This window comes from Vitis riparia, chromosome 5, assembly GCF_004353265.1.
Source record: "Vitis riparia cultivar Riparia Gloire de Montpellier isolate 1030 chromosome 5, EGFV_Vit.rip_1.0, whole genome shotgun sequence".
In the NCBI taxonomy this organism is placed as follows: Eukaryota; Viridiplantae; Streptophyta; class Magnoliopsida; order Vitales; family Vitaceae; genus Vitis; species Vitis riparia.
In genome coordinates, this window is record NC_048435.1 from 10106221 (window position 1) to 10133010 (window position 26790).

At 41.7% G+C, this 26790-nt stretch overlaps 1 protein-coding gene across 4 annotated transcripts in view; it reads left to right on the forward strand.

Annotated features, from left to right (window-relative positions):
- LOC117914233 (myosin-6-like) overlaps window positions 1-26790 on the forward strand; it is a 120330-nt gene that overhangs the window by 40524 nt on the left and 53016 nt on the right. For all 4 annotated transcript variants that reach the window (XM_034829475.1, XM_034829473.1, XM_034829476.1 and 1 more), the window contains exon 13: window positions 75-176. In XM_034829475.1, the coding sequence (XP_034685366.1) occupies window positions 75-176 (102 nt within the window). The remainder of the gene's footprint in view (window positions 1-74; window positions 177-26790) is intronic.

The window sequence follows — 26790 nt, forward strand, 5'->3', positions numbered from 1 at the left end:
AGGATTATTTGCTTTGTGTTCTTTTGCGTTCCCTGGAACTCTAAATATACCCACTAATTTAATTTGTTTGACAGCATGTATTCAAGATGGAACAAGAAGAATATACAAAAGAAGAAATTGACTGGAGTTATATAGATTATGTTGATAATCAAGATATTCTTGATCTCATTGAAAAGGTTTGAATTTCTCCGACGGCTGCTAAACATTTTGGGTTAGACATGTTGCATCAGTTGTGACTTTATATTGCTAGTCAATTTCAAGATTGGTTATGATTAAAAGCGGACTTTTTCTATCCTACTTAAAAGGGAACTCTTTCTAATTTTTTGTCCTTAAGTTCATTGTAGCTGGTATTTTTTAATACTTAGAATTGGCAAAACCTCTAATCAAGAAGCAATCATGCAATATTGCTTAATGATGCCTACTAAAAGGAACTGGACTTGTTTTCCATCCTTTTCTGCTTTTTCTCCTTTCTTCTTTCTTTCGTTTTTCTTTTTGGTTTTTGTTTTGGAACTTCTTAGCTTTTACTTTTCGTTTTTCTTTTAATTTTTTAATTTGCTATTATCTTATATTGAGTGCCTGCTTTTTGGGTGGGGGGACCATTTTGTTTGTTGAATCTAGAAGGCTAATAAAGTTGGCACTGCAAGATCTTTGACTTATGATTACCATCTTTTTGGTGGTCTTATGGAGGTGCTTATTCAATTGTAACCCTATAGGCATCCAAAGACAAATTGCAAATCAATTATGTCCTCAAATCAACTTAGAAAATCTGTTAGACAAGGGTGGTTGGCATAAGAAAACATGGTACTCACATTTTCTTGAGGAGTAAATAATATCTAAATGTTGTCTTCTATTTGCTTCTACTTGTTGCTTTTGTTTGTGTTTTTTTTTTGTTGTTTGTTCCTTCATTAAAAACAAACAATTCATTGAAATTGAATCATAAATACAAGGAACAATGAGCTACCTTTCAACTACGAGTGCAACTCGAGCGGGTTGGGTCGGTTTGACGGTCAACCTAAGCTTAACCCCTATATGAAACTTATTTGCCCAAGCCTAGCCTAGTGTCACGGACTTAGTCGTTCACTAAGCTCATGCGGCACTTAGGCAAGTCAAGATGCTTGATCTTGCTAAGTCAGCCTTGATCCCCAATGCTTAGCTTGCTCGGCTAAGAGACTTGCGACTCGGAAGCTTAAGAAGCTTAGTAGGCAACTCCTTAAAGAATGGAAGCTCTTTATTGCTCAAAGAAGCCTTTACAAGTGTTTTGGATTCTCACTTGCTTGGTGCCTTGGCCAAATGAGGCCCTCACATATTTATAGGCACCAATGGAACTCTCTGGAACCTTGGAGGGTTCCTTACAACTCAAGACTATTCTAGAATGTCCTACACCATTCTAGGTACAAGCCTATATACAAGTATATACAAGAGTCTTCTAGAGTTCTCTAGAAAGCCCCAGACTCCTCTCGTGCCTTCTACCATGGTGTAGAATTGTGTGGATTCCTCTAGGCTTCTCTAGAACCTTCCACACTCTTCCCCCTCTAAGAGTCTCCAGAAGCTTCCTGGCTCTTATATAAGGCCATGGGGAGGCTCATTTGAATAAGCTTGTGACACTCTCCCCCACCTATGCCGCAGACGTCCTCGTCGCGCCTTCTGCCCGGAACCGCTCGATCTGCTCCTGGAACTGCCATAGTGCCTCTGCTGGCTCCCAGCTAGCCTCGCTTTCTGGTAGTCCCTTCCATTTCACTAAGTATTCCGTAGCAGGAGGTACCCCTCGTCTCCTGATGATCCGATCTGCGAGGACGTGTTCTACATCCTTATCATAGGAGGTCACGACCGTTGTAGGTGCCCTCTTAGACAACCCTCAGCTTGGATCATCCTTATCTCCATGATAGGGCTTCAAGTAGCTTGCGTGGAAGACAGGATGAATCTTCAACCTCGGGGGCAGCTCGACTCTATAGGACACCTTGCCAACCTTCCCAAGTATGGGGAAGGGTCCTTCATACCTCCTCACAAGGCCCTTATGCACCGGCCTTAGGGACTTGAATTGTTGAGGAAGGAGCTTGACAAGCACCATGTCTCTGACCTTGTACTCCGTGTGTCGTCGCTTCTTGTCAGCCCACTTCTTCATTTTCTTAGCGGCCTTGTCCAAGTATGAGCGTGCTATGTCAGCTTGCTCATGCCACTCTTTTGCGAACTTGAAAGCCGCCGGACTTCTCCCCGTATAGCCAATCGTTAGAGTGTGAGGAGTTAACGGTTGCTGCCCCGTAGCTAGCTCGAACGGGATCTTATTGGTCGCCTCACTCCTTTGCAGGTTGTATGAGAACTGGGCTATGTCTAACAACTTAGCCCAATCCTTCTGGTTGGCACTCACGAAGTGCCTCAAGTATAGCTCCAATAAAGCGTTCACCCTTTCGGTCTGCCCATCCGTCTGTGGGTGAAAGCTTGTGGAGAAGTGAAGCTCCGAACCCATAAGCTTGAAGAGCTCCGTCCAAAACTTCCCAGTGAAACGCGGATCGCGATCACTGATGATGAACTTCGGCAACCCCCAATACTTGACTACGTGCTTTAGGAATAGCCTCGCCGTCTCTTCCGCCGTGCAGTCAGTCGGGGCTGCTATGAAGGTCGCATACTTAGAGAACCTGTCCACCACCACTATGATCGACCCACTGTCCTCCGACTTAGGTAGCCCGATGATGAAGTCCATGGTGACGCTGTCCCATGGGCGCTCTGCTATGGGTAGTGGCTCCAACAGGCCTCTAGGCTGTCGTTGCTCTACCTTGTCTTGTTGGCACACAAGACAAGTCCTCACATAGGCCTCAACCTCATCCCGTATCTGAGGCCAATAGTAAGCCGACTCGAGTAGTGCCCTCGTGCGTCGTTGCCCAGGGTGCCCAACCCACTTGGTGTCATGACACTCCTTTATCAAATTCCTCCTTATGTTCCCCCACTTAGGCACGTAGAGTCGTCTCCCCTTAGTGTAGAGTAGGCCGTCCTCCACCCAGAACCGCTTAGTCTTCCCTTCATGAGCCAGGGCGATGAGGCTCTTAGCCACTGGGTCATGTTGCAGTCCCTCCCTTAGAAGATCCATTATGTCTCCTTGGGGCTGACTCGTCATGGATGCTAGCTCGGCTTTGCGGCTTAGGGCGTCGGCCACATGATTAGCACTTCCTGGCTTATACTCCAGCGTATAGTCGAACTCAGCCAAGAAGTCTTGCCATCTAGCTTGTTTAGGACTCAGTTTCTTCTGCGTCTGGAAGTAGCTAGTGGCCACGTTGTCGGTCTTCACTATGAAGTGAGACCCTAGCAAATAGTGCCTCCAGGTGCGCAAGCAGTGGACGATAGCGGTCATCTCCTTTTCCTGCACCGTGTAACGCCTCTCCGTGTCGTTCAGCTTGCGACTCTCAAAAGCGATTGGGTGCCTTTCTTGCATAAGGACTCCCCCAATAGCGAAGTCTGAGGCATCTGTGTGTACCTCAAAGACCTTGGTGTAGTCGGGTAGTGCCAATACTGGCTCCTCAGTCACAGCCTTCTTCAAATCCTCAAAGGCTTGTTGGCACCTTTCATCCCACTCCCATGCCTTATTCTTTTTAAGAAGGTCAGTGAGTGGAGCGGCCCTTGCCGAATAACCCTTTATGAACCGCCGGTAGTAATTAACTAAACCAAGGAAAGATCGGAGTTGAGGTACCTTGGTTGGTAGATCCCATTCCTGGATGACTTTCACCTTGCTATTATCCATCATCAGCTTGCCATCCTTGATGCGATGCCCTAGGAAGCTCACTTCCTCCTTAGCAAACGAGCACTTCTCCTTTTTCACGTATAGCTTGTTCTGCCTCAAGATCTTGAAGACCTTCCTCAAGTGCTCTACATGCTCCTTTAGAGTGTTACTATAGATGACTATGTCATCCAAGTACACCACCACGAACTTGTCCAAGTATGGGTGGAAGATCTTGTTCATGAGGGTGCAGAATGTTGCTGGGGCATTGGTGAGTCCAAAGGGCATCACTAAAAATTCATATGAGCCGTACCTGGTCACACATGTAGTCTTTGGCTCATCCCCCTCCGCAATCCTTACTTGGTAGTAGCCCGACCTTAGATCTAGCTTCGTGAAGTACCTTGCCCTACCAAGTTGATCGAACAAGTCAGCAATGAGTGGAATAGGGTACTTGTTTTTTACCGTCACCTTGTTGAGTGCCCGGTAATCTATGCACATCCGTAGGGACCCATCATGCTTCTTCTGAAATAGTACCGACGCGCCATAGGGAGCCTTGGATGGTTGGATGAACCCCGCATCTAGCAACTCCTTGAGTTGTCTCCTTAGCTCCTCCAACTCGGTTGGTGCCATCCTATATGGCCCCATAGCAGGGGGCTTGGCTCCCGGCTCCAACTCTATCTTGTGATCTTCCTCTCTCCTAGGAGGAAGTCTCTTGGGCAACTCGGGCGGCATCACGTCCTTGAACTCATCAAGGACTCCCATGATTTCTTTAGGCATGGGTTCTCCCGACCCATCATCCTTTTCTTCTTTTAGGGTCGCGAGGTAGGTCACCTCTTCCCTCTTTAACCCCTTCTTTACTTGCATAGCGGATAGCATAGGGGTCTTGAGCGTACCTTCCATAGGGACCATGCACGGCTTCTCCTCCTCCAGGATAGCCATTGAGCGTAGGAAAGGTAATGGCACAGCCTTGACCTTCTGTAGAAAGTCCATCCCTAACACCATCTTGAAGTCATCCATGGGTGCTACTGTGAAGTCGACCCTTCCTTCCCACGAGCCGATGTGCATAGTCACCCCGCGAGCTACTCCATGTGATGGCTTGATGACTGAATTGACTGCCTTGAGCCATCCTCCTTCCTTGGATGCTTGGAGTTCCAACCTTCTTGCCTCATCCTCCGAGACAAAGTTGTGAGTGGCACCTGTGTCCACCAGGGCCTTGGTGGCCTTCCCATTGACAAGGGCTTCCACATACATCAGCCCTTTGCTTTGAGGCGTATTAGGCAACGACTTGGCCTTAAGGGCATTTAGGAGTTGCAATGATCCCACCTTAGCATCGCCTTCCTGCTCCTTTTCCTCAATCATAGCATTTAAAGCCTTTCTCTTAAGGCAGTCCCGTGCCCAGTGCGGGCCATCGCACAAGAAGCAATTGGTCCTGGGCGTGAACTCCTTCCGCTTGTCCTTGCCTTTGCCTTCCTTGCCACTAGGGCCCTTGCTTGACCCTTCCTTAGAAGTATGGCCTTGCGACCTCTTGTCTCCCCCACCTTTGGTCTGGTTACCCTTTAGTGGTGGTTTAGGCTTGGAGGAGTCTCCCCTTCTATAATCCACCAAGGACTCCGCTATTGCCATGGCCGTGGCTAGGTCTTGGACACCACGCCTCCTTAACTCTTGCTCGGCCCAGCTTTGCAAGTTGTCCATGAAGTTGAACAGTAGCTCCTCCTCAACCATGTTAGGTATCTCAAGCATAAGCGTAGAGAACTCCTTGACATACTCACGGATCGAGCCCGTGTGCTTGAGACGCTTCAGACTCTTCCTTGCTAGATAAGCCACGTCTTCAGGATAGAATTGCCTCTTGATTTCTCTCTTAAAGGCATCCCATGTGTCTATGGTGCACGTCCCTCTCTCTATGTCGGCAAACCGTCGACGCCACCATAGAGTAGCATTATCAGTGAGGTAAAGGGTCGCAGTGCGTACCTTAGTAGCTTCATCCGTCAATGCTATTGCCTCAAAGTAACGCTCCATGTGCCACAAGAAGTTGTCTAGCTCCTTAGCATCCCTCTTGCCACTGAACGTGTGTGGCTTGGGCACCTCTACCCTTGGTGCCTCATGAGTGGCCATGACTCGAGCTGACACCGCAGTCTTGTAGATGGCCAGTTCTTGACGAATCTCTTGGTCTCGGGCATCCATGCGTGCAGCCAAGGCCTCCATCCTTGACTCCACACTAGCGAACATGGTCATGACCTTGTCTTGGAAGGACACGAATTCCTCGTGTGACACCGGCTGAACTTGCGAACCTAGCACGCCCTCACGAAGGTCTTGGATCTGATCCCTTAGATCCTTTAAGCCCTTCTCCATGCCTTGCTCAATCAAGTCCACCCCTTCCCGGGTGTTCGCCATGGCTAGCTCCACCTTGGCTAGCCTTGCCTCCATGTTGGCTAAGGCGTCACGAGACTTATCCTTCCTGCCTCGGCCTCGTGTGGTATGCTCCATCTCCCGTCCACGAGTTTGCTCGCTAGTCTCCTCCACGTTAGAGCCCGACATGCTTCCTTTGATATGCCCACTTCTTAACCACGCTCTGATACCACTTGTCACGGACTTAGTCGTTCACTAAGCTCGTGCGGCACTTAGGCAAGTCAAGATGCTTGATCTTGCTAAGTCAGCCTTGATCCCCAATGCTTAGCTTGCTCGGCTAAGAGACTCGCGACTCGGAAGCTTAAGAAGCTTAGTAGGCAACTCCTTAAAGAATGGAAGCTCTTTATTGCTCAAAGAAGCCTTTACAAGTGTTTTGGATGCTCACTTGCTTGGTGCCTTGGCCAAATGAGGCCCTCACATATTTATAGGCACCAATGGAACTCTCTGGAACCTTGGAGGGTTCCTTACAACTCAAGACTATTCTAGAATGTCCTACACCATTCTAGGTACAAGCCTATATACAAGTATATACAAGAGTCTTCTAGAGTTCTCTAGAAAGCCCCGGACTCCTCTCGTGCCTTCTACCATGGTGTAGAATTGTGTGGATTCCTCTAGGCTTCTCTAGAACCTTCCACACTCTTCCCCCTCTCCAGAAGCTTTCTGGCTCTTATATAAGGCCATGGGGAGGCTCATTTGAATAAGCTTGTGACACTAGTCTAAGGTTCAACATAAGTTGTTCAACTCAAGCCCAACCTAAGTTTGTTTCTCTAAACTTGGTTTAAAATTAGGTTAGAATCGAGTCAGTAAATATATGTTCAAGTTGGTTGGATTAATAAATATTATATTAACTTAAGATCCATTTCACTAAACATTTTATTAATCAACCTACATGTAATAGATGAAAAATTATTAATAACATTTATTTAATTAGGAATCTTGATTGTGGATAAATTTAAAAGGAGAGAATGGATTTTGGTGAATGAACATTTTATGTATAAAGGCAAGGAAGAATCTGTTGAGCACATCCCCCTTCAAAGTTCCAAGGCAAGAATTCTATGGTAGCTGGTCTTCTACTTATTTGAAAATGTATGAGTGCTAAATTTATCAGTTAAAACAAACTTCAAAGTTGGGATGGTCTTTTTGTTGGAATCAATGTTTTGAGAATTGGACCGGTCATTGAACTGGAGAAGTTACCGGTTCACGGTTCACTGGTCGGACCGATTGTCGAACCGGTGACGTCATAAATATATATTTTATTATTTTGGGTGTCGCAGGCTGTGGTGCGTCGGTGGCGGGCGGAGCGGTAGGCCGACAGCTGATGCGCGGGGAGGAGGGAGGGTTTGGAGTTGCAGACTTGTAGTTATATACACGCTAAAACGGCGTCATTTTGATGCTGTTTAAAAAAAAATTAAATTCAATTGAATCGGCCAGTTTGTCCGGCTCACCGGTTGGACCACCGGTTCAAGCGGTCCGACCTCGGTTCAATCCAAATCCGGTCCAATTGACCGGACCAGACCGGAACCGTGATCGGTTAGTCTAGTCCGGTTTTTAAAACATTGGTTGGAATGAAGCAAAAGAAAGCGTGTAAGACTGATCCTTTGCATTTGTTTTGGACTATTTGGTAAGAGAGAAATAGGAGAGCTTTTGACAATGTTTTTTTTTTTTTGATTGGAAACGACACAAAGATTTATTGATAGATAAAAATAAGTACAAAAGAAGGATGAGGAATCCTCCTGCCAAAGAAAGCTAAATTATAGAAAAATACACTGAAGAACAAGCAAACACTCTAAAAAGACCACTCCTTATGGAGTACACACTGCTATCCAATCAAGTTGTATCACATTAAGGGGAGTCCCCTTAAAAACCTTGGAACAATAAGCCCAAAGAGAAGCAAGGAAAACAATAGAGTCCCAAAGATACTCTGAATTCCTTGCTTTATCCTAAAAAATCCTCGCATTTCTTTCCCACCACACAATCCGAATAAGAGCGATGATTGCAGCTTGCCACAAGGCTATCCCCCTCTTAGATGAACCAAATCCATTAAATTTGATGTACATCATGTCAAGGATGCTCCTCGGGGGGACCCAATCCATTTTAGCTAACTGAAATAACTTGTGCCACAACCCAATCGCCAAGGAGCAATGAAGAAAAATATGATCAGCTGATTCCCCATGCTTCATGCACAGAATACAAATATCAGGACTAAGGGCTTTGTAGGGTCTTCTCACTTGTAGCATGTCATTAGTATTCACCTTCTTGTGTGCCACTAACCAGATGAAGGACTGCACTTTGAAAGGAACTTGAGAATTCCAAACGAACTTAGAAGGAAAAACCTGAGGAGATCCAGAAAATTGGGATAAAGCTAGAAAGAAAGATTTAACTGAAAAAAGCCCTGAAGAAGATAAGGGCCACAATCTGGCATCTGGAACCGAAGGAGATAAATGCAATCCATCGAGAGATCGCATGAGGCCTTCTAAGTCCTCTATCTCAGAATCTGACAGGTTACGACGGAAATTTAAATTCCAAGAGAAAGGACGAGTAGGACCGAGAACTGAAGAAATAGGTATGTTTTTATCCAAGACAACTCTAAATAGTCTTGGATATTGGGATCCCAAAGGTTGGTCCCCCCACCACGAATCTTCCTAGAACCGAATTCTTTCCCCATTTCCTACCATTAAGCGAGTAAACGAGGAAAACTCTTGAAAGACTTGAGTAATAGCCTTCCAAGGACAGCGATGTGACCATCTGACTAATGTGTTAGCATCCCAACCATTGGAGTGTGAACCATAAATGCTTAGTATGACCTGATGCCATAGAGCTGAACCCTCTCTAGGGTACCTCCACAGCCATTTCCCCAACAGAGCGAGATTCCTCAGAGAAATATTCCCAAAACCCAAACCCCCTATTTCCTTCGGGTTACACACGACATCCCACCTGACTAAATGATCTCTTTTGCCTTCCCCAATCCCTGACCATAAAAAATCCCTTTGCAACCTCTCAATTTTTGCAGCGACTGAAGCGGGTAACTTAAATAAAGAAAGTAACAGGGCATATGGGTAAGGCAAGATTGGATGAGAGTTATCCTCCCTCCGAAGGATAGGTATGCCTTTTGCCATCCATCTAATCTTCTTGAAATTCTCTCAATCACAGGATCCCAAAATCCACCTGCCCTGGGGTTCCCACCCAAAGGAAGACCCATATAGAGTATAGGCCAGCCAGAAGCCTTGCATTCAAGCGTCTCGGCCAATCTTGAAATATGAGCTTGATCCAAATTGATACCATAAATATTACTCTTGTCTAGATTGACCTTAAGCCCAGAATTATGCCCAAATGCTAACAAAAGACTCTTGAGAGTCTGCAAGTCTTCCTCCCTAGTGTTAGAAAAGAAGATGGTGTCATCGGCAAATTGCAAATGAGATACCCTAGTTCTATTTCTACCCACCCTGAAACCCTCCAACATATTTCTCTCCTCTGCTCTTAAAAGCATCCTACTCAATACATCTGCTACTAAAGTAAACAAAAAGGGGGATAAAGGGTCACCTTGTCTTAATCCTCTCGATGCCTTAACCCAACCTTTAGCGCTACCATTCACCAATACTGCATAAGATACCGAGGACAAACATCCACTCATCCATTTCCTCCATTTAGGACTGAACCCCTTCTTTTCCAACACTTGATCTAAAAAATCCCACCTCACGTGATCGTAAGCCTTTTCAAATTCAATTTTAAAGACGACACCTTCCTCCCCTGATCGTCTTCTCTCATCCACTATCTCATTTGCTATGAGAACTGCATCCATTATTTGTCTCCCTTGAACAAAAGCGCCTTGAGTAGAATGGATGGTTTCATGTAAAACCCCTCTTAGACGCCCAGAGAGCACTTTGGCTATTATCTTATAGAGACTAGTGATCAAACTAATGGGTCTAAAATCTGAGATTTTCTTTGTCGTACTCTTTTTGAGCAGAAGAACAATGAAAGAGGCATTAGTGCTTTGATTGATAACTCTGCTCCTATGAAATTCTGCGAACACTCTCACTATATCCTCCTTAATCACATCCCAACAGTCTTGGAATACTGCAATAGTAAAGCCATCAGGCCCCGGAGCCTTGTCCCTATCCATTTGAAAAATGGCCTTAGAAATCTCTTCTTCAGTGAAAGGGGCATCCAAATTTATCGCACTCTCTTCCGAAATAGGGGACCAATCTAATCCTTCAATACTCCAAGACTCTCCTATAGGACTCGCGTAGAGTTTTTCAAAGTAAAGTAAGATCTCCTCTGTGATTCTCTCGGCATTATTCAACACTATGCCCCTTTCATTTTCCAACGCCTTGATGTATTTCCTATTTCGCCTGCCATTAGCCACTTTATGAAAAAACTTAAAGTTGCAATCCCCTTCCTTAACCCATTTCACCCTAGCTTTTTGTCTCCAATGGATTTCCTCCCTCAAAATTAATTCCTCTAACTCCCCTTTTCTTAAGGCTCTTTGATCTAACAATTCAGAGGTGAGACCCCCATCCTGCTCAATGGCATCAAAATTAGCTAAATCCTTGAGGATACTTTTTTTCTTTTCATTAAGCTCTCCAAAAGAAAGCTTATTCCATTCCTTCAATTTGGCTTTAACAAATTGTAATCTCCTCATGAACTTGTGGCCTTCCCATCCGTTTCCTTGAAAAGCCCTCCACCAATTTCTAAAGTTCTCCTTGAAACTAGGATGTTGCAGCCACATGTTCTCAAATCTAAAAGGTGTTGGGCCCCACATGAATGGGTTGGTATCCAAAGCAATTGGCCAATGATCCGAGGTCCTTCTGATAAGGGTTTCTTGAATGCCTTGGGGAAAGAGCTGCCCCCACTCATTTGAGAAAAGAAAACGGTCTAATCTCTTACACACAGGAGACTCTTGCATATTTGACCAAGTGAATGATGCGTTCCGAAGAGGTGGATCATGCAATTCACATTCTCTAATAAAACTATCAAAGTCCCTCATGCTTGAAGTTAGCTTAGAGCCCCCCAATTTTTCTGAACTTCTCCTTATGACATTAAAATCACCGCCCACACACCACAACGGAAAAGTTAGACCATAAATGTCGTAAAGTTCCACCCAAAATTCCTTCCTAAGTGAGGGACTATTTGGACCATAAACTGCAGAAATCCAAAGAGGTCCACAGCCCTCCAAGGCGAACTTGACCGATATCGAGAAAGAGCCTAATACCACCTCCTCCTTGCACAACTTTTTTGAGTCCCAAATGAACAAAATCCCTCCTGAAGCCCCACACGCCGGGAGAATAACCCAATCCTTATTTCTGACCGTCCAGACACTGCCCACTAGCCTTCTGTCACACTTCTCCTTTTTTGTTTCCTGAATCATCACAACATCCGGATTCTCTAACCTAAGGAAATCTTTAATCACCCTTCGCTTATTACTGGAACCCAAACCTCTGACATTCCAACTGATAATTTTCATGGAAAAACACTCAGGCCCTAACCCTCCAAACCAAATCCACCTGGATTCAAACGCCTATGGGCCTCTATTCTTCCTCTTAGAGTACACCTTAATGTCCAGAGAGCATAGAACCTCTCGCACTTTAGCCATTTTCCTAGGGGACAGGCCATCGATAATAAAGTCTTCCGGTGGGGATGCCGCATTAACCCCCGGACTACCTGACATCAGATTAGAAGACTTCCCAGGTGTAGATCTCTCGGACACCTGGTTAGAAACAATCCTCTGATTCTCCTCCTCAACATGGACAGGGATGCCAACAAAATTTAAGGGGCCAACATCGCCTATTTCAGGAAAAAATTTAAATTTACCTTGATTTACCGAAGGAGACTGGGAAAGAAATTCTGAAATTGGGAGATGAGGACCGGAGGGACTCGGCTGATGCTTTTGTAGATTACAGAAAGGAGAGGAATAAGGCTCGGGTGGCTGAGAAGAAAAAGACTGACTTTCCTCCAAGTTTTCCACTCCCGGAATTTCACAATTTCCTTCCAAAATGCTTTCTTTACCTCTGGTTCTTGGAATAGAAGGTGACTCCGTGACTGAAGAACCACAAGGATCGTACCCCGCTCGGCCCGTAAATCCTCCTTTGTCATCTTCGAGTTGGGATTTTCGCGAGTCCATCTCTCCTCTTGACGTCGAGGTATCTTCCTTCGACCAGCTGTTGCATTTCCTTGGTAGAAGACAATGGAAGATGGGACTCTCTCCGAGACCTCGTATCTGTTGAGATCCCATCCCGCCATCCTCTTCCAGATTGCGGACTTCACTAAGTGGCGCTGCGCTCCGTAGGGGAAGAGGCTCGCTGCTACTCCATTGTCCATGACGGCGAGCCACGCTTGGAAGGAAGAGTTTGGACCACATCTTCCTTGAATCCATCGTCTTTTCCCCTTGCGTGAAGTCTTCCCTCTGAACCATTGGAGTTTTCCCCTTTCTCGCTGTGCTTTCTTCCTCTCGAGACTTACCTTTCATGCCAGAGGACTTCGATCCTCCTAGAAATTGGCCCAACCCCGACGGGCCTATTGATTTAGAGCCCACTGTCTGACGCTCGTAACTAACCTCTTCTGCCTCTGAAGGTGGGCTAGGGTTGGATAAAGTCTGGGCCTGTAACTCATCGGCCCGACCATCCTCTCCATGAATTACCTCGACTCCGGCCCTCTCATTGCCTGAACGAGGCTGCGTGGTCGCTTTTGCAGAGGAGCCCACCTGCTGGAGAGAAGAAGGGGATGCCGCTGCGTCATGGGCTTGAGGGGCGTCTGGGCCAGCGTGAAGCCCACAACTCCTTCTTCCTCTTTGGGCCCTTACTGGATGGGCTTTAGTAGAAGTCTCAGGCTCTATGGGCCCAAGACTGCTTTCTTCTACTACGCCCAATCTGCTCCTTTCCCATCCTTTCTCCTTTTTGGCCGCCATACTTGTACTTGAGCACCGATAACGTGCCCAGGGAAGGAGCTCCCTACTGTAGCACTCATTGCCCCTGATACTACCTCGTAGCCCCTCTGCAAGTTTTGTCGTCTAAGAGACGCAACCCCCCTCTTTCAACCACTCGTACCTGTAGTGGGTCGTCTCGGACGTGACAGTGTTGTCTTCACCCTCTTCTCCGATGACTGAAACTGCTACTGTATGTTTCCAGGCCCCGTCTTCCACCTCAAGCAACGCTGCAAGCACGACATTAGGATGCATCTCCACCCACAGCTTCACCTTCGTCAAGTCCAACATATTCACGACTTCCCTTGCTACCTCCGTCACCCTCCCCCACTTCTTCAAGATGAATTTCAGTTGGTCTTCCTCCCACAAGTGAAAATGAAGGCCTTTCAACTCTAACCAACCCCTTCTGAATTTTCTGGGAATAATCATATTTTCTCTTGGCGACCATCTTCTTAGGAGAACAGGCCTTTCTTTCACTAAAAGTCTCTTCTGCTCTTGGAATCATTTTGCTCTTCCTGCTGTACTCACAAAGAAACACCCCTTGAAGGCGGAAATGGGATTTATAGACACCATACCTTTCGCACCCATCATCCTCGCAATGGCCTTGCCTTCATGAGTCCAGTCTTGGACTTTTTCTTTGTATTCACATATTACGGCTCTGGCCCATTTTCCAGCTGATAATGGAACTCCACTCCTAATTCCATCCTCTGCAACCACCTTTGCGTATGACCGACCACCTCTATATATGCTTTTACTCATCTGAGTATTGCCAAACGTCTTCTTCAACTCTTCTCCGACTTGATCAGAATAATCTTGCACTGCAAGAATCGCCCTCCTAAGGACTTCCCATCCATTACCTTTAACACCCTCGGGAATGACAAGAAGTAGAGGTTTCCTTCTTGTAGCAATCTCGGTGATTTTCATGAATCGCCCTCTATTGTTGAAGCAAATCTCCATCAAATGAATCTTATTCTCGCCCCTGAACTTTCGTGTAAATCCCCTGGTATTCTCCAACTCCACAGCTTTCTTCAAAGGCTCCGTTAACCAATCCAACTCCTCCTTTCCAAATCCTACTGATACAACAAAACCACGGCTCCTTTCTGTTACTGATACCCAAGTCCCACCCTTCGATCCTTCAAACTTTACCTGAAAAGACTTTCTTTCCACTTCAAACTTTTCAACTTTGCACTTCATCATGTCTCAACAATCTAAAAAAAACTTACATCACACCCAGATCATCCTGCCACTCTCTGACCGGCTTAGTGATAGCCAGTAAATGAACCAGAGATTAGTTACTTCACCTTCTCTGCCCAGAGCTTTTGACAATGTAGAGCTATCAAATCAAGAGTTCAAATCCTTTTTAATAAGTTATGTTTTCGAATGGGTCAAAGAGGGTTAAGGATGTGCCCATCTCTATAGTAGATTTTGTCAATTGGGTAGGCTACAAGTAAGGGGTAGTAGTGTTTTTTGTTTTCTCTCTTTGAGTTCTTTGCCTTGTGGCATCTTTGTATGCGTCTTATGTACTTTATATGCCCTTTTTTTTGGCTTTTATTTATATACTCTGCCTTTCTTGCTTATCAAAAAGTTAAAAAAAAAAAAACCATCATTTAATCAGAAATTGAAAGCCATTACATATTAACATGCCAATATGTAAATTTATAATATATCTATTGCTTAGGCAATGAAATAATTGCAAACCTATGGTAAAATCAGTAAAATGAATCAAAAGCTCTAAAATAAAGATAAAATAAAACAAAAGATGATCACATATGATTATAAAACATTTTCAAGCAATTTCCAAGTAAACAATCAAATTAAAAGTTGGAGTTATAGTTCTTACATATTTCAAGAAGAAATTTCAGATCGTAATTATTTATTCAAGCACAACCCATCACAATTAAAAAAAGGGTGATTTCTCTAATATGTCCTAGAAGTAACTTAGAAGTTCAGAACCATTTTTTTTTTTTACATAATAACAAAAATACATCATAAAAATAAAATTAAGAAAGACAAATTAATTATTCATGATATTGCTTTCGATTGTGTGGCAAGAGAGAAATGCTTGGATATTTGAGGAAAAGCAGAGATTGGTAGAGATGTTGTGGGATCTACTTCACTTCTATTCCACCTTTTGGGCCTCTTGTACCAATGCATTTAAAGGCACTCCACATACTATTATTCAACTTAATTGACTTTCTGTTTGTAATTCAAAAGGGTATAGTGAGAGGAGCTTTATTCGGGATTGATGTATATCCTTAAGTGGACTAAACTTTTTAAATAGGTTTCCTTGTATAGTGGGGGAGTTTAGTCATTCTTTGACCAACTTCTTATATTTTGTGGGGAAGACCCCTTATCCTTCTCATTTTCTTTTTATCTATAATTAATACATTTTGTCTCACCCATATGCCATGTTACTTTCTCTCCTTGTTTAAGATTCCCGCCTCAGTGGCAGCAAAAATTAAGAGATTGCAAAGAGATTTTTTATGGTCAAGAGTAGGGGAAGGCAAAAGAGATCATCCGGTTAGTTGGGACGTAGTGTGTAAGCCGAAGACGAAAGGAGGATTGGGATTTGGAAAGATTTCTGTAAGGAATGTCGCTCTCTTAGGGAAGTGGTTGTGGAGATATCCTAGGGAGGTTTAGCTCTATGGCATCAGGTTATTTTAAGCATTTATGGAACACACTCCAATGGTTGGGATGTCAACAATATAGTCAGATGGTCACATCGTTGTCCTTCGAAGGCCATTGCACAAGTCTCCTAAGAGTTTTCCAAGTTTACTCGGTTTATGGTAGGAGACAGGGATAGAATTCGGTTCTGGGTAGACTTGTGGTGGGGGGACCAACCTTTGGGGGTCCAATATCCAAGACTACTTAGTGTAGTCACGGATAAAAATACTCCTATTTCTTCAATTCTTGGATCTACTCGCCCATTCTCTTGGAACTTTAACTTTCGTCGAAATCTCTTCGATTCTGAGATAGAAGATTTAGAAGGCCTCATGCGGTCTCTTGATCGTCTACATATATCACCTTCGGTTCCAGATATGAGATCCTAGTCTTTATCTCCTTCAGGACTTTTCACAGTCAAATCTTTATTTCTTGCCTTATCTCAATTTTCTGATTCGCCTCCAGTTTTCCCTACTAAGTTCGTCTGGAATTCTCAAGTCCCCTTCAAAGTCAAGTCCTTTGTCTGGTTGGTGGCTCACAAGAAGGTTAATACTAATGACTTACTACAGTTGAGAAGACCCTACAAAGCACTTAGTCACGACATTTGTAAGTTGTGCATGAAGCATGGAGAAACAGTAAAACACCTTTTTCTCCATTGCTCTTTGACGATGGGGTTGTGGTACAGATTATTTCAATTAGCAAAGATGGATTGGGTCCCCCCAAGGAGCATCTCTGACATGTTATCTACTAATTTTAATGGTTTTGGATCTTCTAAGAGAGAGATTGTTTTATGGTAAGACGCGTGCATCGCTTTAATGTGGGTGGTGTGGCGGGAAAGAAATGCAAGGATTTTTGAGGATAAAGCAAGGAATTAAGAGAATCTTTGGGATTCTATTTGTTTCCTAGCTTTTCTTGGGCCTTTTTGTTCTAAGGTTTTTAAGGGGATACCTCTTAACGTGTTACAACTTGATTGGTTAGCGGTGTGTAATCCCAATGGGTTGGTCTAACTAGAGTGTTTGCTTGTTTTTTCTTTATATTTTCTTATATTTGATTACATGTAGTCTTGTTTTTCTTTGGTGGGAGGATTTCTCATCCTTCTCTTGTAATTCCTTTTTATCAATATATTCCTTTGTCATTTCCTTTCAAAAAAAAAAGAAGAAAGTAATTGTTCATGACATTCAAATAACTAACTCTTCAAAGGTGCGTTAATCCTCAACTCTATATAATGTCTTTGTACACAAAATGAAATGGATATTAATACGACACTATTAAATAATATGTGTTTATATTGAAGAAAATATTCTTCTTTTTTCTTTTTCAAAATTGAATACAAAGTGACCTATATATATATACAAGTGGGATTCCTAATCTAAGCCATATAATATGCACAATCACTATCTCTAAGGAAACAATAACTAATTAGGAGAGATTCTCTCATCCATAAAAATAGAAAGTATCCTAACACAAGGAGAGATTCTCTCATCCATAAAAATAGAAAGTATCCTAACACAATCCTTCTAATCTTGGCACTTAATTACAAATCATAATCCCATATTTCCACACTCCCCCTCAAGTTGGGTAGTAGATGTCTAGCATTCCCAACTTGCTTTTCATGTTTTCGTAGGTGGCCTTTGGAAGTGCCTTTGTCAGAATGTCTGCTGTTTGACGACTTGAAGGAATATACATAAGTCTGATTGTTCCCCCTTCGAGTTTCTCCTTGATGAAGTGACGGTCTATCTCCACGTGCTTGGTTCTGTCGTGTTGAATTGGATTCTTTGCAATACTTATGGTAGCCTTGTTATCACACAAAACTGTCATAATGGAGTTTGATATAATTCCAAGTTCCTTGAGTATTCTTTGGAGCCACATTCCTTCACATATCCCATGAGCCATTGCCCTGAATTCTGCCTCTGCACTGCTTCTCGCCACTACGGACTGCTTCTTGCTTCTCCAAGTCACCAAGTTTCCCCATACATAGGAACAATACCCAGTAGTTGACCTCCGATCTGTCAAGGATCCTGCCCAATCAGCATCTGTGAATACCTCAACTTCCCTACTTGAGGTTTTCTTGAAGTAGAGTCCTCTACCCGGGCTCTTTTTAAGGTACTGTAAAATTTTGTATACGGCTTTCATGTGTCTTTCAGTGGGATTGTTCATGTAGCGGCTTACCATGCTCACAGCGAAACCAATATCGGGCCTTGTGTGAGTTAAGTAGATCAACTTTCCTACTAACCTCTGGTACCTGTCTTTGTCAGTTGGATGACTGTCATTATCTTTATCAATCTTACCAATAGGATCCATAGGCGTGTCCACTGGCTTACAACCTAGCATTCCAGTCTCCTGAAGTAGATCAAGGACATACTTCCTTTGCGTGACCACAATTCCCTCCTTAGTTCTGCCAATTTCCATGCCAAGAAAGTATCTGAGTTGTCCAAGATCTTTGATTTCAAATTCTCTTGCTAGCAGCTTCTTGAGATTCCCTATCCCTTCTTCATCGTCTCCGGTAATTATAATATCATCAACATAGACAATGAACAAAGTCATTTCACCTTCCTTAGAGTGCTTCATAAACAGTGTGTGATCTGCTTGACATTGGATGAACCCATGTTTTTTCACAACTCTAGTCAGTCGATCAAACCAGGCCCTAGGTGACTGTTTTAGACCGTATCGGGACTTTCTCAGTTTACACACTTTTCCTGAATTTTCTGGAGTTTCCATACTAGGTGGAATCTTCATGTAGACTTCCTCTTCTAGTTCTCCGTTGAGAAATGCATTTTTGACATCAAGTTGGTGCAGATTCCAGTCCAAATTTACTGCAACTGACAATAACACTCTGATGGAGTTGAGCTTTGCTACTGGTGCAAATGTCTCTTCATAATCAATGCCATAGGATTGTGTAAATCCTTTAGCTACTAGTCGAGCCTTGAACCTGTTTATACTTCCATCTGGATTGTGCTTCACGGTAAATATCCACTTGCATCCAACAGGCCTCTTACACTCTGGTAATTCTGAGATTTCCCATGTCCCATTTTTCTCCAATGCTTGTATTTCTTCCTGAACAGCAGTCTTCCATTCAGGTTGTTGAAGTGCTTTTTGGATGTTGGATGGGATACGATCATCTTCAAGAGAAGTGATGAACGCTTGGAAATTCTGTGAAAGCTTTCCATAGGACACATGATTACTGATTGGATGCTGAGTGCAGGATCTTACACCTTTCCTTAAAGCAATGGGTTGATCAAGATCATCAAGGTCATTATTGGAATTTAGATCATAAATTGTGTTACCTGGTTGTGAGTTTGGGTTGCTTGGATCCTGGTCCAATTCTTGGTTCTGCTCAGGTGGAGTGCTGTCCTCGGGCTCCTTTTGAGGAGGTTTCTCGGGCTTTTCCTTTAAATTTTTTCTAGAATAAACTATTACCTCTTTACTGCCTTGTGTAGTTGACTCAGGTATGATAGAAGGGACATCCAAGGAATTGTTTTCGGGGACAGAAAGAGTAGTATCTGTTTGAGGAGGCAGTGATGAACTCAAAGGAGAAGTAGTGCTGATTTCGGTTTCCCAGAATTGGAATTCATCTGTGGACCAGTTCTCCCCCTGAATTGCAATTTTGGGGTAGAAGGGTTGATTTTCGAAGAAAGTGACATCCATGGAAGTGTAGAATTTCTTGGTTGTTGGAGAGTAGCACTTGTATCCTTTTTGGTTTGGTGAGTACCGAGAAAGATGCATTTAGTGGCTGTCGGATCAAGTTTACTACGTAGGGACTTATGGATGTGAACGAAAGCAGTACAACCAAAGACTTTGATTGGGATAGACGAGATTATTCGAGCGGATGGATATGCAGCGAGGAGGATTTGACACGGGGTTTTAAATTGAAGAATCCTAGAAGGCATTCGGTTGATCAAGTAGGTTGCTGTGAGTACAGCTTCACCCCATAATTGTTTAGGCACGTTTGAAGCTATCATGAGGGATCGTGCAACCTCCATCAAATGTCTATTTTTCCTTTCTGCAACTCCATTTTGCTGTGGAGTATCAATGCACGAGCTTTGATGTACAATGCCATTCTCCAGAAGATATGACCCAAGAGTGTTGTGATAGTATTCTCGAGCATTATCTGTCCGAAGGACTTGAATTTTTGCCTGAAACTGCGTCTGAACCATGTTGTTGAAGTTTTCAAATATTTCCCTCACTTCTGATTTCTTCTTCATAAGGAATACCCAAGTCACTCGAGTGTGGTCATCAACAAAGGTGACAAACCATCTAGAACCTGTAATGTTGTTGATTCTAGAGGCCCCCCAAACATCACTGTGAATCAAGGAAAAAGGATGAGATGGTTTGTATGGTTGAATAGAATAGGAGTTGCGAGTATGTTTGGACAATTGACATATTTCGCATTGAAAATTTTTGGAATTTTTATTGAATAATGATGGATATAGTTTTTCAAGATAGGAAAAATTTGGGTGACCTAATCGGTAGTGCCATAACATAACAACACTATCCGTCTTGGTAATAGGGTTGGAAACTACACAAGCAGTCTTCATTGGTAGCCTTCGAATTTCCTCAGCTCTCAGAAGGTAAAGTCCAGCACGCACCTCAGCATTGCCAATCCTCTTCCCAGAGTTCAAGGCCTGGAATTCTCACATGTGAGGAAGGAATTTAGTAACACAATTAAGATCCTATGTTAGTCTACTTATAGACAATAGGTTGCAATCCAATTTCGGAACATAGAGCACGGAGTGAAGAGTAATATCCTTGGAAATAATAACTGAACCTGTGCCGAATACCCTAGAAAGGGTTCCATCGGCAATTCGAACAGAGGAATTGTTATGGCAAGGAGTATATTCATGAAAAACCATGAGATTCCCAGTCATGTGATCTGAAGCTCCTGAGTCCACTATCCATGTAGTGTGATTTTCCTGTCTAACATTTAGGGCATGGGAAAAAATACCTTTCTGGGCTACAGATGCGGTACCAATAGTTGTTCCAGTTGATTGAAGAGTCTGTTGGAACATTTTCTGTAGTGCCTCCAATTGCTCTTTGCTAAACGGTCCAGGATTTGAGCTAGTGCCAGATGTGTCTTCTTCGGCTGTAGCGGTGTAACCCCGACCTTCTCTATTTTGCTGTGGCCGAGAAGGTTTCCAATCAGCAGGTTTACCGTGTAGATGCCAGCAAGTCTCTTTCGTGTGTCCAGGTTTTCTACAATGGTCGCACCATGGACGATTCTTCTTCGTTTGGTGGTTGTTGTTGTTGGATTGGGTTCCTCGTGCAACTAGGGCTGAGTTCTCAAGATTTTTGGAGGAATTTTGGGTTCCCAACATCACTTTTTGTCTGCTTTCCTCTCTGCGAATTTCAGAAAAAACTTCCCTAACACTAGGTAATGGCTTAATACTTAGAACTCTTCCACGTACCTCATCTAAATTCTTATTAAGGCCAAGTAAAAATTTGTAGATGCGTTCCTTTTCAATGACCTTCTTGTATAGGAGTCCATCTTTGGGACACTTCCAAACCAATTCTTCATAAATATCGAGTTGTTGCCAATACCGTGTAAGGATATTAAAATATTCGGTAACAGTTGAATCTCCTTGTCGAAGATCCTGGAGAATACTCTTGATTTCGAAAATCGCTGAGGTATTATCGATGTTGGAGTAGGTCTCTCTAGCTGCATCCCATATCTCCTTTGCTGTGCCATAATACATGAAGTTTTCTCCTATGTCATTGGTCATAGAGTTAATTAACCAAGACATCACCATACTATTTTCCAACTTCTAGGTTCGGTATCCTGGATCATCTTCCTTCGGCTGAATAATGGCTCCCGTAAGGTATTCTTCCTTACCTTTCCCGCAGATGAAGATCCGAACAGACTGAGCCCATTGAATAAAATTCTGCCCATTGAGTTTATGACCTGTTATGGGAAGAATGATGCCGTCTGTGGTGCTGGCACTGCCGGAGTGAACTGCTTCAGGTCTGGACGTCACCTCCGAGTTTGATCCTTCCGTTCTACTCTCCATGGAAAAAGATGATTTTTATTTTTATTTTTTTATACGTGGTTCAGATCTGAATGCTCTGATACCATGAAGAAAATATTCTTCTTTTTTCTTTTTCAAAACTGAATACAAAGTGACCTATATATATACAAGTGGGATTCCTAATCTAAGCCATATAATATGCACAATCACTATCTCTAAGGAAACAATAACTAATTAGGAGAGATTCTCTCATCCATAAAAATAGAAAGTATCCTAACACAAGGAGAGATTCTCTCATCCATAAAAATAGAAAGTATCCTAACACAATCCTTCTAATCTTGGCACTTAATTACAAATCATAATCCCATATTTCCACATATATGTATATATAAAATTTAAATTTTATACAAATATATAATCAGGTTTGAGTTAGACTTGGGTTGCTTGAGCCACTCAACCCAAATTGACAATTTTTTGTCCAAGAACCAAAATTACAAATTAAGTTGCTTAAACTTGTAAAAAGTCGGATAAGGTTGAGTTAAACTTAACCAAGTTGTAGCCCCACTTTCAACCGAAAATCTATGAGGATGGTTATAGCCTTAAAAAATGAATTGAGCATAGAAAATCATGTAGTCTTAATAAAGGATCATAATAATGGTATAACTTAGGGGTGTTTAAAATTTGTTATAAATGCCTCTAGCATGAAGCTTCTCACTTAGCAATTGGTTTGCTTGTGGGTTGGGTGATTTAAGAATTTAAGTGAAATGACAACCAACTAAAGGAGTTACAACCCATTGAAATGTCAATATTTTTTCTTCCAACTATTCATCTAGTTTTTGAGGCCTTCTCTTCCTCTAGACTACAGAAGAAAGAACTGAAAGTGCACTTGCTAGCACCTCAAATCTTGAAGTTCCTACTTCATTTATTGTTTATTTTTATCTTATAATTTATAATTTAGGTATGGTAGGGGTGGTGCTTGTAAATAAGTTGAACTTTTTTTCCTGTCTGTTTGTTTTTATTTTGTTTCCTTTTTGATAGACAAAGACAAGTTTATTCAAAGGACCTATCAAGAAGAAATATGCAACCCAAGAACATTGGATGTACGTAAAATGTGTCAAAAGTGGCTAAGGCAAAGGAAAAATAGAAATCTATACAATGGTCATAACCCTTCCTGCACAATTGAATATATTTAGAAAGGAAGTGACCTTACAATCTAAAGAAGCCTTTGATTAAGAGTACATAGTATTAGTAAAGACATTTTTCACCAACATATATAAACTCTCTACACCCTCAAAACAATATAATTATTTTAATGGGCTACCATAAATAAATGCTCATTCACTGGTAGGGATGAATTCACAAATCTAAAATGTAAAAAAGAAAAATTTCCTGTGGAAAACCTTGAAGGAGGGGTGAAACTATGTAATGAACTATTTAAAGCAATATCCTAATAGAGTTAAACAAGTAAAAGAATTGGTAAACTATTGATTTTTCTTGTTTATTTATTTATTTTATTTATTTATTTATTTTTTTACCCTGTAGGAGACAGATTAAAAATTTTATTTTTGGAAGGATTTTTGGTAGGGCTAGCAACCACTTAGTGTTCATTTTCCAAATATCTTTAGGGTTGCAAGAACACCTTTCTTTTTTCTCTCATTAGTGGAATTTTAATTTTTGTCATAATCTTTCCATCTAGGAATTTGAGGAGCTAGTGTCTCTCTTGTCCTCACTATTCCACATATGTTTTTTGCTTACCTTTCCAAATGTGAGAATTTTGTCTTTGACCACTTTAGTTTTTTACTTAGTTAATCTCCTTTTCAAAGCTTTGTCTATGTTTGTCAATTTGATTACCTTTTTTATTTGTCAATTTCATTTCAACTCAAAAGCCCCTCTTAAAGTTAAGCTTTTGCATGGATTGTGACAACAAAGAAAGTTAATACCAATGACATGCTCCAAAAGAGAAGGCCTTTTAAAGATTTTTGGCCTGATTGTTATGTTATGTGCTTGGCTAGCAGTGGAATCTTTTTTACCATCTTTTTTTACACTACCTACTAGCTTTGAGACGGTGAAATAAGCTATTCCCACTTAGTAGGCTTGTTTGGGCATCCCCTAAAAGTGTGACATAGATGATAGTTGTGTCCTTCATAGGCTTTTAAGGTCTTTGGAGAGGTCAGTTTTTATGATTGTGATTTGGACTATTTATTAAGAATGGAAATTTTTGAGGATGGATGGAGATCTATGGAGGCTCTTTAGGACTCGAGTTCTATACTTCTTTGTGGACTTCCACCACAAATGCATTTGCTACTATCTCTTTGAGGTTGTTAACGCTAGATTGGAATCATATTTGTAGATTAAAGAAGTGGGATACTTGTTCTATGTTGTTTTCACATGTAGTGAACTCTATTAAAGTTTAATTTTGGTGGTTGTTTTTTGATAACTCAGGACAAATTGATGTACCCCCTTGAAATGTGTAGTGTGATCTTGGGTTGTACTTATTTTGGTTCCTTCATAAGATATGTAGATTTTTTGGCTCATTAGAGCTATAGGCATACTTCTCATCTTTTGGTATACTTACCATGTTCAAATGCAACGACTTACCTTTTTCTCACAAAAAATAATAATAAATAACTAAATAAAAGATTTATTTATTTATTTATTTGGATAGGTAAAGACAAATAGTATACAAAGAGAGAGGAGATGCCAAAAACAACGCCCCCAAGTATACATGAAGTATATAGCAATAACCTAAAGGCTCACTTCAAAGGGAAAGGGAAAAAAGCAAAAAACGTCCCCTACCCTTACTTTGAGTTTAACCAATCAATGAAGCTAACAAGAGAGTTAGGACTTATATCTTAAGAAACCCTAGACCAAGACCACAAATTACATACAAAAGATTTTTTTAATCTTTGGATTGATAATTCCTCATTGTCAAACGCTAACAAGTTCCTTTTCTTCCACATTGTCCAAAATATATATAAAAGGGGTTATTTCCCAAGTCTTTTTACGGACTTTACCCATGAAGGACCCATGTCACCCAATAAGAGTTTCCTTAATCCAAGACATCCCAAAGATGGAAAAGAGCAGATGCCAAAGAACCCGTGACTTTGCACAGTGAAGAAGAATGTGATCAACCGTTTCTACTTCAAAGTGGCAAAGGAAACATTTATTTGCCTAATAGAACTCCCTTCTTTGGATTTGGTCCAAAGTTAAGACTTTCCCCCAAGTTGCCTCCCAAGCGAAAAAAGCCACCTTAAGTACAAGATATCCAGATGCTACTACTAGGGAACAAAAAAGGGTCTCCGAGCACCAAAATAGAATAGAGAGATTTGACCAAAAAGTTCCCACACCTCGATGCTATCTAAATCACCTTGTCAATCCACATCCCTGTGCACCCTAGTTGTTTAAATCTTTAGCAAAAAATGCTTCACATTTTCCAACTTCCAATCATTAAAGGCCTTTGAGAACTGAGGGATCCAACCACCCCCTTCACCTTTAGGGTTACATACATCCGCCACCTAAGCATCCTTAGACAAAGAGAGGGCAAATAAGGAAGAAAAGGACTCACAAAGTGGCACATATCCACACCATTTGTCCCTCTAGATTCTCACTTTCTGACCATTACGCATTTGTAAAGCCAATCTGCTATTCAAAATATACCACTCCTTTCTTATAGCTTACATAGCCCCACGCCATACCTTTCACTTACCTTGTAGAAATGCCACCTCCCATCATCTTCTTTGTACTTTTGACCAATGACTTGCTTCCAGAGGGTCTCTCTTTCATTGGCATATTGCCAATACCACTTGCATAGAAGGACTTTATTCATTACAAAGAGATTTCTCACACCTAATCCCCTTTTTTTTCCTTGAAATGGACCATTTTCTACCTTATTAGATACGGTTTCTACACAAGAGCCCCACCACCCCAAAGAAAATCCCTCTAAATCTTCTCTAACCTCAACCTCTCTTACCTTGGCATACAAAAAATTGATAAACTATTATGTCTCACTCTAGATTTTGGACTCACTAATTAATTCTCTCAAAACCTAGGATAGAAAAAATGATGAATTTTAGGTAGGTTTTTTTATTTTTTTTCTGCAAAGTAACAATGTGGAGACCTGTTATAAAGAAGTATATGTCTTATGATAAACTTTTGAAACAAACAATTAACAAAGTATAATTCCTTTCATATAATGAATACATATACAATATTTCTTTGTACATACGAAAACCCCATGGTTCACTAATGTTAACCCATATTACAAGTGCATCAATCTTAGCAATTGTTTCCTAACTTGCTTCTAAGAGGGAAAGGGATATGGTAAGTTCACAATTCAGTAGGAGAGTTTATAACCATCCCATTTATATTGATAAAAAGTTGAATCAAATTAAAACATACAACATCATGTAAACTTTTTTATTTTTTTATTTTATTTTTATTTTTATAATCATTAGTAATTTAGCAAATATGCACTAATGACAAATATGCATAAATGTTGCATATGGTTCCATCTTTGCTTTGCGTCATCCATTTTCTCACATATAATTAGTTGATAATTCTCAACCATGCATATATCATTTGTCCATGCTCTAAAAAATGTTCTATTATAATGATTGACTATTTTGGGACTACCATCCAAGGATGAGTCATATCTTGTGTCTTTTGGGACTAAAACCCAAGGGCGAGACCAAAAAAAAAAAAAATCCCATGTGTTTTGTTAATTATAAGGGAGTAGAAGGTTGTTTGAGAGGGTTAAAGATAGGGATGACAAGAAAAATCATAGTCATTGGTTAGAGCTTAAAAAACAATTCTTGTTCCTATCTAGTTTGTTTAAGGAATCAAAGTGTTTTTTTTCATGATTCAATGGTAAGGAGCCAAAGAGTAGGACATTTCTTGTGTTCAAGTGTAGAGAAGGTAAGAGGGTCAGTTGGGGGCTTTATGTTTTACTAGGTCTTTAAGGCTTTGGTTTTGTATTGATTGGTAATTGTTGTTGCCATTTTCCTTTTGCTTGCCTTTTGGTGCCATTTTTTTGCTCCGTGCGTGCTTTGGTGCGCCTTTAATTTAATTGCTTATTTTTACCTATAAAAAAAATATCTACAACTAAGTTTGTTATGTTAATTAATGAGCATGCTAGAGGATGG